Source organism: Trachypithecus francoisi, unplaced genomic scaffold, assembly GCF_009764315.1.
Source record: "Trachypithecus francoisi isolate TF-2019V2 unplaced genomic scaffold, Tfra_2.0 Lachesis_group6, whole genome shotgun sequence".
In the NCBI taxonomy this organism is placed as follows: Eukaryota; Metazoa; Chordata; class Mammalia; order Primates; family Cercopithecidae; genus Trachypithecus; species Trachypithecus francoisi.
In genome coordinates, this window is record NW_022681471.1 from 72,096,048 (window position 1) to 72,109,614 (window position 13,567).

The following is a 13,567-nucleotide window of genomic DNA, read 5'->3' on the forward strand; positions in this document are numbered from 1 at the left end:
TTTGGGAGGCTGAGGCGGGTGGATCACAAGGTCAGGAGATCGAGATCAGCCTGGCCAACATGGTGAAACCCTGTCTCTACTAAAAATACAAAAATTAGCCGGGCATGGTGGCGCGCTCCTGTAATCCCAGCTACTCGGGAGGCTGAGGCGGGAGAATTGCTTGAATCCAGGAGGCGGAGGTTGCAGTGAGCTAAGACTGTGCCACTGCACTCCAGCCTGGACAACAGAGGGAGAATCCGTCTAAAAAAAAAAAAAAAGAGTTAGACTTACCATGTTGCCCCCCTTTCCAACTAATCTTTAACATACCCCACCCAGGTTTTTCTCTCCTTATCATTACTCCACTTTTTGGCCACACCTGCCACTTCTGACCTCATAATCCCTCAACTGCAGCCTCAGGCCCCACCCCTGGGGATACTGGTTATCCACAACTACCAACAGCTCTCTCCTGCCTGTCCAGCCTGGGCATCCTCAGCCTGTGAAATCCATCTGCCTCTCCAGTCCACCAACCCTATAGGCCTATTTGCCCCACACAAGCTTCTAGAACACCCTCCTTCTGCATGACTCATCAGGGCATTTTGTGAAGAGTGAGACGATCTTGAGGGCATGTTCATCTTCATCAAACATGGAGGTGAGGGGCAGCATAGAACTAGAGTCTGTGGATGGGGGTGGAGGGATCTGAGGGCAGTGGAGATCACAGAAACAGGTCCATGTGTCCCATCCTGTCTCTTCTCAGATAATCAGCAGTTTCTGGTCAATACCAACTGTGCTGTCGTCGTGTTGCTGCATTACATCCGCAGTAAAGTAAAGTTGCCTAAAACAAGTGAGGAGCTTGGGGAGGGGACTAATGGCCAAAGGTCAGAAGGAGTTGGGTCATCTCTAACCCCCAAGCCCTCCTCCTGGCAAGAAGGGAGTTCCTCATATCCTTACAGCTTCCTCCAACCCATTCTGTATAGGATCACTGGCCCCTTTTGCTCCCACTGTCTTTCCTTAGCTGCCCCAATTACCCTGTGATCTCCCTCCAGGCATCATCGATTTGTGTGAACAAACGGGGAAAATGAAGATGCTTTTCCTGATGAAGCCCACCCATGCAGAGTATGCTAGCAAATACCTTACAGCTCGAAGCACCTACTACGTTTGTAAGGTGGAGCGTGGGCCACCAGGTAGAGGCTCAGGAATGTTCTCCAGAAATGGAACAATGCCTTCAAGATAGATTATGAACCTTATCTTTAAAACAAGGCATCCAAGGCTGGGCACAGTGGTTCATGCTTGTAATCTCAGCACTTTGAGAGGCCAAGGTGGGAGAATTGATAGAGGGCAGGAGTTTGAGACTAGCCTGGGCAACATAACAAGACCCTGCCTCCAAAAACAAAACCAAAACCAAAAACAACCAAAACCAAATTAAAACAAAAAACAGAACACCCTCAAAAAACAGAACGCCCTCAACTAGATCCAAATTGACCATCTCTAGTCAGCCTAAGGAAGGGCACTACCTCTATAATAACAGGTTATCTGACACATACTCTCCCCTAGGCCCATATCTAAGGGGAAGAAGTAAGATCCACCAGCTCAAGGTAGTTTGTTTGTTTGTTTTGTTTTGTTTTTTGGAGACGGAGTTTCGCTCTTGTTGTCCAGTTGTTGAGGCTGGAGTGCAATGGGTGATCTCAGCTCATTGCAACCTCCGCCTCCCGGGTTCAAGCGATTCTCCTATGAGCCTCCTTAGTAACTGGGACTACAGGCGCCCGCCACCAGATCCAACTAATTTTTTAGTAGAGACGGGGTTTCACCATGTTGGCCAAGCTGGTCTTGAACTCCTGACCTCAGTTGATCCACCCACCTCAGCCTCCCAAAGTGCTGGGATTACAGGCATGAGCCACTGTACCCGGCAAGGTAGTCTTTATTTTTACTTATTGATTGATTGATTGATTGATTGTGATGGAGTCTTGCTCTGTCACCCAGGCTGAAACAGTGGCATGATCTTGGCTCACTGCAACCTCCGCCTCCTGGGTTCAAGTGATTCTCCTGCCTCAGCCTCCGGAGTAGCTGGGATTACAGGCGCCCACCACCATGCCTGGCTTTTTTTTGTTTGTTTTTTTGTTTGTTTGTTTGTTTGTTTGTATTTTTAGTAGAGACTGGGTTTCACCAAATTGGCCAGGCTAGTCTCAAATTTCACCAAATGGCCAGGCTAGTCTGGAACTCTTGGCCTCCCAAAATGTTGGGATTACAGGCATGAGCCACCGCGCCCAGTGGGTAGTCTTTAGTGTTGGGGCCTGGAATCTTGGGCTTCTGAAGGGTGGAGACTGGTTGACGGGGTGGAGATAGCACACGGCTATGTTCACAGGAACCAGGCTGGAGAATGGTTACAGAGCTTTTGTGCCTCTCCTCAAGAATCCGGAGCCTCAGCTGCTCGGTAAGAAGTGAAATGGAGGAGGGAAGAACATGAAGGGTACAGTATATAGCTGTGTGATGGAGAATGTAGGGTGGGACTAGCGAGATATCGTAGGTCAGATGATAGGAGCCTAGGAAAAAGGGGGCAGGGTCCAGGTCCACTTTAGGAGGGATGTTTAGCTCACACCAGGTGGAATGTGCATGCGTTACTCCCTGCTTCCCCTATTTCTTGGCCATCTTCTCCGTATATCTCCCTATCACCATTCCAGCATTTCCATCTTAGGCCAGGTGGGGTTCCAGCTGATGGTTTGAACAATGAATGGGAGCATCGGGAAGGGTAAGGTCTCTAGTTCTCAGAGGTGCAGGTGCCTTTTCCTTGTTCTTAGTTGCACTGCGCATACAATGTGACACCCTGGAGAGGAGACGAATTCAGATACTTAAAATGCAAGAAGCCAAGAAGGTCCTTATAATTGAACCTACTACGAGCGTCCCGGTAAGACTCGCCAAATGTGGTCTGCCCCAGCACCCACCTCTCCCACCAGCCGACTGAATGTTCCTCCATCCCAGCCCTCTGAGATGAATTTCCTGCCTCCAATTTCTTTTTTCCTTCCTTTGGCCCTGGGTTGTAGAAACCTTCCCTGCAGGGGCCTCTTTGTTTACTTACTTTCTTTTTCTAGTCCAAGCTATCAGGACGATCAGAGAAAAAGAAGTCCACTCGCAAGTCTGCGACCTTTAGGAACAGACCAGACTTCAGGAAGGATAAACGTCGCCCACTCAATAAAACCACCAAGCAAAAGAAGTAATACTAGGTGTGAAATTACTGGAATTTAACGTGAGATTTCTTTTTCTAGAAAGACTCCTTCTCCCAGTATCTGCACTAAGGCTTGAGTACGTAAGCCCCAGGCACCGAAGAGGCTCTGAGGTGGATGGGAACGGCAGGAGAGGGCTGGGGCAAGCACATGGGTGGGAGTGAGGAAGGCTGTGAAGTCTAGTACAATGAGCCTTTGAGGGATGGAGTAGGGGGTGGGGTCTTCTCAAACCAGACTACCTCCCCTTGGGAGGCCTATCTCACAGCCCGCCTACTCCTGCAGGGGTTAGGTGTCCCTCCACCCCCACACTCCACCACCTCCCGGGGCTGAAATTCCCCCACCCTCCTCCATGTCTCTGCCTCTGGGCAGTTTCTTCCTCCCGCTCTTTGCCTTTCCCCCTCCCTCCCCCTTATCCAAGGGGAGAAGCAAGGCAGCAGAAACCAGAGCTGGTTATAGGCATTTATTGAATTCATTCATTTATTGATTTGACACACTTCCCCACTCCAATCTAGCACATGATACAATCTGGGTAGGCCAGGCGCTGACACAGGAAATGATGGGAACCCACAGCAGGGGTGGGGGAGGGGACAATGCAAAGGGCACTGGGGGAAGGGCTGCTTTGGGGGCTGGGGTGGAGAAGGAGCCCCAGATGGCCTCCCTGGCAGGTGCTAGTAAACCTGATCCACATTCCCCCCCATCCCTGCTCATTTCCCAGACCCTCAGCCAAGCTCCCCAGCTCCCCCTTCCCCGTTGCTCCCCTCCCTGCTGCCTGCTGCCACACACACTTCCACATAACCCCTGCAGTCAGGGAAGGGGAAGAAGGGCAGGGACAGCTGTCAGGGGCCTTGAACAGGGAGGTCTCTGTACCTAACTTTACCATCCTAAATCCTTCCCTCCTCTTCTCTCCCCTCCCAGTCCCTTCCCTGGCCCCAAGCTAATTCCAGGCCTTCAATTTACTCTCCCACTGTAGCACTAACCCATGCTGGGTCATAGAAGAGTGTGGCTGCGCCCCAACACCACACACTTCCAGGCACAAGTTGAAGGAATGAGGGGACCTGGGTTAGCTTTTTCCTTAGGGAAACTCCAACCTATTTCTGCATAGACCTTTCTCTACACCTGGTCCACAGGGGAGCTCTTCCCTGTGTTTACTATTACTCCCCACTTCTCCCCACTTCCCTGTGTCTCTCCTAGCATTTATTGTCTGTAGTGTTTGTATCATGTCACTATCACAAAGCCTTCAGAAAGAAAAAAAAAAGCATTCTGCCCACCACTAGCACCCTGCCACGGTTAAAAAAATCTCTATATTTGTGTTTGTATTTCTTTAAAAGTTTATAAAAAGCCTTTCTGTTATCTGCAGCCTTCTAAGGGTGATTTGGCCTGGCGAGCCACTCCGGTGCTCAGACCTTGGCCCTTCCAGATCCCCTAAACTGCCCACCCACCCCACATCACTGGCCTAAGGGGCCACTGCATAGAAATCCCAGGCTCCAGCTAGCCTGGCTCAGCTAAGACTCTCTACAAAAAATCCTGCTCCCAAAGGCAGGGGTAAGGCCACTGGTGACTTCGCATTTCCAACAGCGTTGCTCATCTCGCTACAAAGCCTAGAGGGTAGGAATAGGGAAAGCCGAGGATGGCTCCTGAGAGGGGCCTTACCCCCTAATTGGCACAGTGAGAAAAACCCTCTCCCCTTTCCCCTCCCATCTCCCTCCCCATGTCGTCCCCAGATGGGGCAGCTGTATCTTTATAATTTCTTCAACACCTGTGTGTGACCAGACCCACCCTAGCTCTAAAGCAGGGTCCCAAATTCCTGGGGAGGGCTCAAGGGTAAAGAGTAGATATGGACACGCCTGGCTCCACCTCTGCAGCAGGGGACAAAGCTTCCAGCCATGACTCAGGGATCTGTGGGAAGAACGAACGGAGAACAAGGTAAGAGGCTTATCTGGGGCTTGCCAACATTCTATCATCCAGATTCCCACCAAAGAAGATGGTGGCACCTACCTCGCTTCCACACACTTACCTTTTCTGTGCTACCTTGCAGGGGTGGGCACAGCTGAGGGGCCTGGAGGTCCCATCCGGAAACTATGCTACTCTAATATGACATCTTCCCTCCAGTTCCCCAGGAGATCTGGCTACCACTTGTCCTAAATCTCCCCTTCGCCCAGATCATGGGACTAACTGGGCACCTAGGAGTGGTCACAGGCTATGAGGTGCTGTGGTGATTAGGGGATACTGTACCTGGCTCAAAGTTGAAGTCCAGTCCCTCGCCCCCATCCATGAGGTCACTGATGATGTTATCCATGTCACACTCCAGGTTCTCCATATACATATCAAGATCTAGATCCTGAGGCATTCTGTCTTGGCTTGCAGCTTCAGTAGGGGGTGTGAGCACAGGAGTCCCCAGAGCCTTGGGGATGGGGGCACTTGCCATGCCTGGAGGTGGTGCTATCATAGAAAGGGTGGGAACCAGACTGCTGGGGCCTGGAGCCTCTAGGGGCTTGGGACACAGGCCGACACCCGTGGCCAGCTTACTGGAGGAAGGAAGCCCCCCCAGCAACAGAAGAGTAGGAGCCTGGGACAGAATGGGATCTACCTGGGTCATGAGGACGTCAGCAGGGGGTGGTGGCGTATCAGAGGTGAGCAGGGCCTCCAGAGCCTGGGAGCTGGAGAAGCACCCTTCTCCTGCTGACAGGGGCCCCTCTGCTGGGCTGAAAAGGGAGCTGTTGTAGGTGTGTAAGGGGCCGGTAACCCCAGGATGCTGCAAAGAGAAGCCAGAGAGACCACTCCGAGATAGCAGGGAATGGGAAGAGGTGAGATTGAGCCCATCTAACAGCTCTAGACCTTCATTGAGGGTGGGAGGGACACCCCCTGCATAGCTGCTGACTGAAGCTGGTATTTCCTCCGCCAGCACCTCAGACTCTGGCCTCAAGGGGGACAGCCGGGTGCTGACAGTGCTGGCATTTGAACTGCTTCGTGGACGGAAGGTGGTCCACATATCGGCTTCTTCACGGTTGCGAGAGCAAGGGCTGCCTGACCACTTGGCAAAGTGGCCGACAGGGCTCGTCGGAGTGGCACCTTCGGGTGGAGCTGGCAGCACAGGTGGTTTCTTCTTGGGGGCTTTACTGCGGCCCCGGAGCAGCTTGCTGCTGCTATCCATGGAGGCGGCCCGGCGGCGGGGGGCTTTGCCGCTCTTGCCTCCCTCGGGGTTCAGCATCCACCAAGAGCTTTTGCCAGTGGCCTCGTTGTGAACCTTGATGAACTTGCTGTGCAGGGACAGGTTGTGGCGGATCGAGTTCTGGAGGGGCAGAGACGGCAGGAAAGGGGCGTGAGGTGTGTGTAGGGGAGGCCAGTGGCCAGCGGTCAAGTCTAAGAGGATGCTGGTCCACAAAGATCTAGGGGTTAGGATTTGGTGCCACCACCACAGCGGGGTTCATTTCGGGGGTCATTTCCCAGGTCATTAAAGTTTAAGAAAAACTTTAAATAATTTACAAAAAAAGAGAAAAAAGATAAAAGATAAAAGGATGCTGGAACACAGCAGGGGTATTCCTGGAGACTCAAAGAAAGTTGAGTCCAGGGGGGAAAACTGGTAGAAGTAGGGATGGGGGTGGGGTGTGAGGGGAGACCACACACATTTCCCGCTCCCAGACAAGCTGCTCAGCCTCTGTTCCAGACTTCTCTGTACAGCGGGTGGGAGATAACGTGTAATAACCCACTGCAAAGGGCACGGAGTGCCCACCCTGGAAAAGCTCCTGGCACCGTGCTCCTCCCAGGGCTCTATGTGTGTTTTGCTGGGGGTGGGGGGTACCTGGGGCTGGTGGGCATTGGGGAGACGTGCTCCTCGCCCAGCAAGAACTAGGTTCAGGTGGGAAAGAGCATTCCACCCCTTTCCTTGAGTGCGGGTTTGGGTGGAGTTTACCGGACAGTGGTACAGCACCAGCCCAGGATGGACCCGCCCTGCCCAGAGCCAGTTCTCTGAATAGGCTGAAGGGCAGGAATCTCAGCACAGCAGGTGCTCCATTCCCCACAGAGCATTTGGGCCACCCAGCTCTCTATAGAATTTAAAGATTCCTTTTTCCTCCCTCCCTGAATCCCAGCCTTATTTCTTCCAATCCACAACACACACCCTCAACTACATTCAGTTCAGGTTCAGGCTTCTTGCTGTGCCTCAAATGCATGAGGTGCAATCTTCCCCTCCCCTCTTTTCCGAAGAGGGATCTCCCCTCTCTAAGTTACTAGTTTCGTCAAGACCAAGCTTCAGTTCCACCTCTTTTGTAAAGCGGCTGCTTGACTTTGGCAGCCAAATTTCTAGTATAGTATTTTTAAAATCTGCACCACACAATTTTACCCAATTTATATTGTGTGGTTTACGGTTTCATGTAATTTGTCTCATCGAGTGTAGTGCCAAGTGTAATGTCCTCCAGTCCCACATCCCCCAACAGAGCCCTCCCAGAGCACCAAGCTCACAGCACATACTCAATACCTACTCAAGCTCACAGTACATAATCAATATTTGTACCTGATTGGTGGGTTGCCCCTGGTTTGACAATGGTGAGGCTCCCCTTGAGGCTCTGCCAGCTCTTCAGTGTCTTGGGTATTGGAAGCTGTATGTTTTCCCTTCCTCCCTTACTGGTGACATTCTACTAGAGAGACGATGCTGTCCAGTGGCCAGGGAGCTGAGATTGGCAGCTTCTTCAGCCCCCAGCGCAGCTTATATTTACTGATTGCCGCGGGGCAGGCTAGTTACACAAGGGGTTTGGCCCTCCCCTGGCCACCCCCCCTTTCCCGAAACCTGCCTTCTTTTCCCTACCTCCTTCCCAATGCCTTTCCCCTATTTCTCAGGAATTTGTGCATAAACTCTTCAACCTTGGGGGCATTTGACCTCCCACATGGAGCTCTTTAGTTTAGAAATTCAGGAGGAGCCCAGAAGTGCTTGGAGCAACTAGGAGGCTGAGGCCATGGGACAGTCAGAAACTACTTGTTTCTCTGACTGGTGCTCTTAAGATAAGGGGACCCTTTGCCTGGGGAATGATGCTTCTTGTTCCAGGGCTCTTTAGCCAAAGAACGCCTTGTGTTCCTGGGACCCTGAGGTAATGGCATTTCAACTGTGCTGACGTTCCTTCAAGGAGTGGCACTTATCCATCCAACCTCACCTCATAGTAACTAAGGACCACAATGACCATGACCTGGCACTATGATTTCTCCTCTTTTTATCTTCTAATTCTGGATCTACTTGAGAAGGTCCATTCCTTTCTCTACTACTTAATAGCCACAAGGCCCATTTGTCTCCTCTTCTTTAGGCCTTGGCACTAGCAAGTGGTACACAGCCTCTTAATTGGAGAGGTCAGTTCCCAAAAGCCCATAACTCTTACATGTTGGAGGGCAGGGTGGTGGGGGTGACTGCTAATTGCTCCCCAAACCACCTAATCTAAACTTTCTTGTTCTAAGTGAGTGCCGCCCCCTGGTGGGGTGGGAGTAACCTTGGCATATCATCAGGGAGGCCAGTTCAGGCATGAGACTTCCCTCAGAGAGGGGCGGGGGGGCCTTGAAGTCCCAGGCTCAGCCTGATTTGATTTTGCCATCATTCCAATTAGAGCAAGCCAGGCTCTTCTTAGAGAATATGATTTATAGTTAGACCTGAGTTCAAGTCCTCACCCTGCTGTTATTAGGTGAGTTTCCTAACCTTTCGGTACGTAGTTTCCTAATGTGTAAAATGTGGAATCTCAGAATTGCTGTAAAGATTAATAAAATAAAAAATTTAAAAACTACTTTGTAAACTCTAAAGCCCCACATAAGTGTAGATTATAAGGACGGACTATACTCCCACAATATAACTAACAACTTGTTATTTCCTCTACACTGGAAAATGAACCTAAGGGAAAAGAAAAACAGCTGTGTAGGCTGGGTCCAAGGAGTTGAGCTTTTTATGAGCTGAGACTGTGGCGTGGCAGTCTACCCAGAAATAGTGCCAAGGGTCTCAGTCAGCTGTCCTGTCTTCTGTTCTGCCCAGCCCCTAGGGACAGCACAGATCTGATCCCTCAGTCTCCTATACCTAGGGGAAGTTCCTTTGCTCATCCAACCCTCTGTACTTGGTTATATGCTGACCTCACCACCTACAGAGGTACAAGCCAGCAATAGGGCTTGAGGCTCCCCAATTTTGTAATTAGAGCCCCATATTTCTCAGGACAAGTTTTTCAGAGTATTTTTTGAGATCTTCCCTCACAGTTTCTTCACGGAAGGCCAAGGGAACTCCCAACTTCGTGCTCTAAAGTCAGAGCCCTACCTCCTCTTTATGACTAATATTCCTTAACAGTAAAGGATGACTTCCCCCCAAAACTTGGATAGCCCCTTACAAGGGAGAGTTTCTTGGCAGCACAGGGTAAACTGAGACAGGTGGCAGCTCACAGCCCTTTTTCTTCTTAGTGCATAAGATCAGCTACCTTTCCCCATGAATATTATTGTTTTCACCCTTTGCCACTGCACTCCCTCCTCCCGGGTAGAGCAGTGCTAGAACAGTACCACTATACTGAGGTATTGGGAGGCAAGCAGGGAATCCAAGTAATCCCACAGGAATGGGAGAAAAGGTGTTGGGGTGGGAGGTGGGGGAGGAGGGAAGGGTAGGTTCATGTGGAGAATCCACACAGTTCCTGCTGTACATAGGATAAAGACTTCTCTGTGGGAATAAGTGTTTGGGGCAGCCCAAGCCAAAGTGCTGCGAGTGTTGAGCAGTGAGCAGAGAATTCGATTTTCTCCAGGGCAGGGACAGTGTCTTATTCATCTGTGATCCTTCAGCATCAAGCACCGAGTGTGGCATATACTATGTACTAAGTAAATGTTTGTCTAACTGGAGATTGAAGGTGGATCTCTGGGCTTCCCAAAGGGGGTGGGGGTGGGAGGTAGTAAAAGGGGCCCCAGAGTAGAAGTAAGGGAGGCTAGGGAATCCAGGGGCTAGATGGTGTTGGGAAGAAGGTAAGAGGGTCATAATTACCTTCCATCCTGCTGAGCTGTTGCTGTCACCCTTGTCCTTGAAGTAGGGTACAGTACGGACCATCCACTCGTAGATCTGGGCAAGCGTCAGTCGCTTCTCCGGGGCGCTTTCAATGGCCTGGCTGATGAGTTCTGCATATGACTGATTTCCCCAGGCATTCCGGCGGGAGCCTCCCTTCCGAGGACCTGTTACAGCCCCCAGGATTCCGGGCTGGGGGCCCCCGGCCGGCTCTGGGAGCCGGGAGGGCAACAGGATCGGCTCTGAGCGCCCCTCCGTGTGTACCTTTTCCCCCAGACCTGGCTCCACCTCGGGCGTCTCGGACGGCTGGTTAGCGATCTCTGGTCGGGGAAGGGGCCAGGTGCAGGAGCGGGGACGGCTCTGGGGTTCGAAGTCGGGATCGAGGTCTATGATCGCGGCAGCCTCTGTGGCTGAATTCTCATTCCCCGGATCCATACGTGGAGTTGGACCTCCCCGGCTCAGCGTTCAGTGAAGCCTGCCACAGTCCCTCACGATGCCTCCCCTCAGGGGGGAAGCATTGAGGGCCAGGAGGCACATTCCTGCCAGTCCTCAGAAAGTCGCGAACTTCCCCCTAGTCCCAGGACGCTAGTCCCTAAGCTGTCCCTTCACACAGTTCTCCGATCCCCTTCGCGACTACAGCCTCAGAGCTCTTTCCAAGATGCCACCTGTAACCTCTGCCGAGCGAAGACACTTTTTCTGCAACCTCTCACTCAGCTTCCTGCTCTTTTAAACCTGAGGCACGGTATCCCCTCATACATTGCGCTCCCATCACCGAACGTCTCCTTAGCCGCAGTTCCCTCCCCCTTTTAAGTTGCTGCCCCCCGGACACTCCTCCCAAATTTCCTCCACCCGGATTGCTGCCCTCCCCCCCCGCCCCGCTCCCCCGCGTCACTTGCCCCTCCCCTGACTCCCCCTTCCCCCGCCTCTTCCCTTCTCGCCACTCTTAATCGGGTCCGGGTCCCCGCGGCTGCGGCCTCCCTAATTCCCGCACCGATTCCCCTATCAACCCCCCCCACCCCCCGCCCCCCGGGTTTCCCTTTTGTTTTGCTCCAAGCAGCAGCCCCCTCCTGACGTCTCTGTTTACCACTCGCCGGGGCAGCCATCTGCGCACGCGCCTCGAAAGCCAGTCGGGAAACCGAGTTCTTCAGTCGTGCCACCCTGGTCACTCTTGAGGACTACATCTCCCGTCCTGCTTCGCGGCCAGGAGCCCGATACGGCGGCAGGAGAGCGGCGTGGCAGGATATAACGAGGTGGAACTTTAATTATTGGAAGTCGTCGCGGACTCTTTCTTTTCTTAAGAATCGTTTTTCGCCCTTTCCCCCTTTCTATCGTCTCCCTTGTGATTCGGAGTCGCCTAGGTGACCAGATTGAGAGGTGCTAGCCCTTTCCCTCCTTCATTTAGGAGAGGGCAAAAGGGAAAAAAAATCTTCTCTTCAAGAAGCAGGAGGCCAAGAAGCAAGAAGCAAGGAACTGACTAGAACATAGGATGTATGCACGTTGGAGAGTTGAGTGGAGGGCTTGTGTAACATAAACAAGTGGTTAGCCCACGGTGGTGTTCCCCGTCACCCCCTTCCTCCTCCCTCCACCCGCCTTCATCCCCCGATATGCAGTTCCCACTGACAGTGAAGTCTCACTTACCAGTTTCCTCCACTGGCTCTTCTGGCCTTCCCTTCAACACTGATATTCTCCAGGTTCACATCTCCAACGGCTTCACTTTCATTCAACAGGTCCCAAACTCATTATCTATTCCTGCACCCATACCACTATCCTCTGGCTACCCTTATCTCTGAATTTGGCTTATGGTAGTCCTGATCTACCCAGTCTCCCAAGCTAGACTTACCCGTTACCTCTTCATCTCCGTAACTTTCTACATCCAAATCCCAGTTCAAGACCTATTTATAACTGCATTTAAATTGTAGTATCAGCTGGGTGCAGTGGCTCACTCCTGTAATACCAGCACTTTGGGAGGTCGAGGCAGGCGGATCACTTGAGGTCCGGAGTTCAAGACCAGCCTGTCCAACATGGTGAAACCCATCTCTGCTAAAAATAGAAAAATTAGCCTGGTGTGGGGCATGCACCTGTAGTCCCAGCTACTTGGGAGGCTGAGGTGGGAGAGTCGCCTGAACCCAAGAGGTGGAGGTTACAGTGAGCCAAGATCATGCCACTGTGCTTCAGCCTGGGTGACAGAATAACACCCTGTCAAAAAAAAAAAAAAAAGGTGCAGTATTGGATCTCCTTCCATCAGTCTTTTCCTCACTACAGTTTATGTTCAGAGCTGCCAACAAGGTTACCGTTCTAAGAAACATGTCTGGTAATTATGGCTAAAATTTATGGAGCCCTTTTTATGTACCAGTCTTTGTGCAAATTGCTTTATGAACATTAGTTCATTTACTCCTCACTTACTCCTCAATTCAACCCCATGAGGTAGGTACTACTATTATCCCCATTTTATAGATGAAGACACTAACGATGCTCAGAGATTGACTTGCCCAAGGAGGCAGAACTGGGATTATATAACTTACATGTGATCGTATAATCCCTTCCTTCTTTCCTTCCTTCCTTCCTTCTTCCTTCCTTCCTTCCTTCCTTCCTTCTTTCTTTCTTTCCTTCTTTTTTGAGACAGGGTCTTGCTCTGTCACTCAGACTGGAATGCAGTGGCGTGATCTTGGCTCACTGCAGCCTTGACCTGCTGCACTCAAGCAATCCTCCCACTTCAGCCTCCAGAGTAGCTGGGACTACAGGCATGTGCCACCACGCCCAGCTAATTTTTTTTTTCTGTAGAGACGGGATTTCACCATGTTGCTCAGGCTGGTCTAGAACTCCTGACTTCAAGTGATCCACCTGCCTTGGCCTCCCAAAGTGCTGGAATTACAGGAATGAGCCACCGCGCCCAGCTATAAATTTTGTTTTTTTGATCATGTAATTTCCCTGGTTAAATCTTCCTCTGATTTTCCCCATTGCCTGTGTGACAAAGTTCAAATTCCCTAGCAAGGCATGCCAGGCTCCTCAGATTCAGGCCACTTTACACCTTTCCTGCACACTAAGTTACAAGCAGAGTTTCACACTATTTCCTGGAAATACCATGCCCTTTTATACCTTTCTCTCTGCATCCTGAGATATCATCCCTCTTGTCATTCCTTTCCATGTCTCTTATTTTTGAAAACTCCTATTCAGCCTTCCCTGTCTCCCTTAGGTGCGATTAGTTCTCCTTTTTTTTTCTGCATTCCTAAGCACTTTGTGCAGTCTTATGTTACATAGCACAAACTATATTGTATTGTAATTATTTGTTTACTTATCTGTCTCTCCCAATAAACTGTGATAGAGTCTCGCTCTGTCACCCAGGCTGGAGTGCAATGGCACGCTCTCGGTTCACTGC

General features: G+C 51.2%; 2 protein-coding genes across 3 annotated transcripts; one reads left to right on the plus strand and one right to left on the minus strand.

Annotated features, from left to right (window-relative positions):
• Positions 1 to 248: 248 nt before the first annotated feature.
• Positions 249 to 4,434, plus strand: CUNHXorf65 (chromosome unknown CXorf65 homolog). The gene is made up of 6 exons (XM_033201316.1): positions 249 to 628; positions 734 to 820; positions 1,023 to 1,160; positions 2,339 to 2,407; positions 2,772 to 2,878; positions 3,063 to 4,434. Exons 1-6 carry the CDS (start codon positions 604 to 606, stop codon positions 3,186 to 3,188), a joined length of 552 nt encoding a protein of 183 aa, XP_033057207.1. The 5' UTR covers positions 249 to 603; the 3' UTR covers positions 3,189 to 4,434.
• Positions 3,640 to 11,293, minus strand: FOXO4 (forkhead box O4). Of its 2 annotated transcripts, XR_004434815.1 has the most exons (4): positions 10,174 to 11,073; positions 5,782 to 6,483; positions 5,427 to 5,633; positions 3,640 to 5,090 (listed from the first exon to the last, which is right to left on the minus strand). XR_004434815.1 is itself a non-coding variant. In XM_033201313.1 (3 exons), exons 1-3 carry the CDS (start codon positions 10,624 to 10,626, stop codon positions 5,083 to 5,085), a joined length of 1,518 nt encoding a protein of 505 aa, XP_033057204.1. In that variant the 5' UTR covers positions 10,627 to 11,293; the 3' UTR covers positions 3,640 to 5,082. The 2 variants fall into 2 exon arrangements, 1 of the variants encoding a protein (XP_033057204.1); XM_033201313.1 differs by having other exon boundaries at positions 5,427 to 6,483; positions 10,174 to 11,293.
• Positions 11,294 to 13,567: the final 2,274 nt, after the last annotated feature.

What these genes read in the sequence shown, in the direction of transcription:
- FOXO4 (XM_033201313.1), bottom strand. Translation starts at nt 10,626, where the DNA reads ATGGATCCGGGGAATGAGAATTCAGCCACAGAGGCTGCCGCGATCATA. An exon ending in ACAGCTCAGCAGGATGGAAG is followed by an intron (nt 6,484 to 10,173) that starts GTAATTATGACC and finishes CTGCCCCTCCAG; the next exon opens with AACTCGATCCGCCACAACCT.
- CUNHXorf65 (XM_033201316.1), top strand. Translation starts at nt 604, where the DNA reads ATGTTCATCTTCATCAAACATGGAG. An exon ending in CATCTTCATCAAACATGGAG is followed by an intron (nt 629 to 733) that starts GTGAGGGGCAGC and finishes GTCTCTTCTCAG; the next exon opens with ATAATCAGCAGTTTCTGGTC. An exon ending in TCCGGAGCCTCAGCTGCTCG is followed by an intron (nt 2,408 to 2,771) that starts GTAAGAAGTGAA and finishes CCTTGTTCTTAG; the next exon opens with TTGCACTGCGCATACAATGT.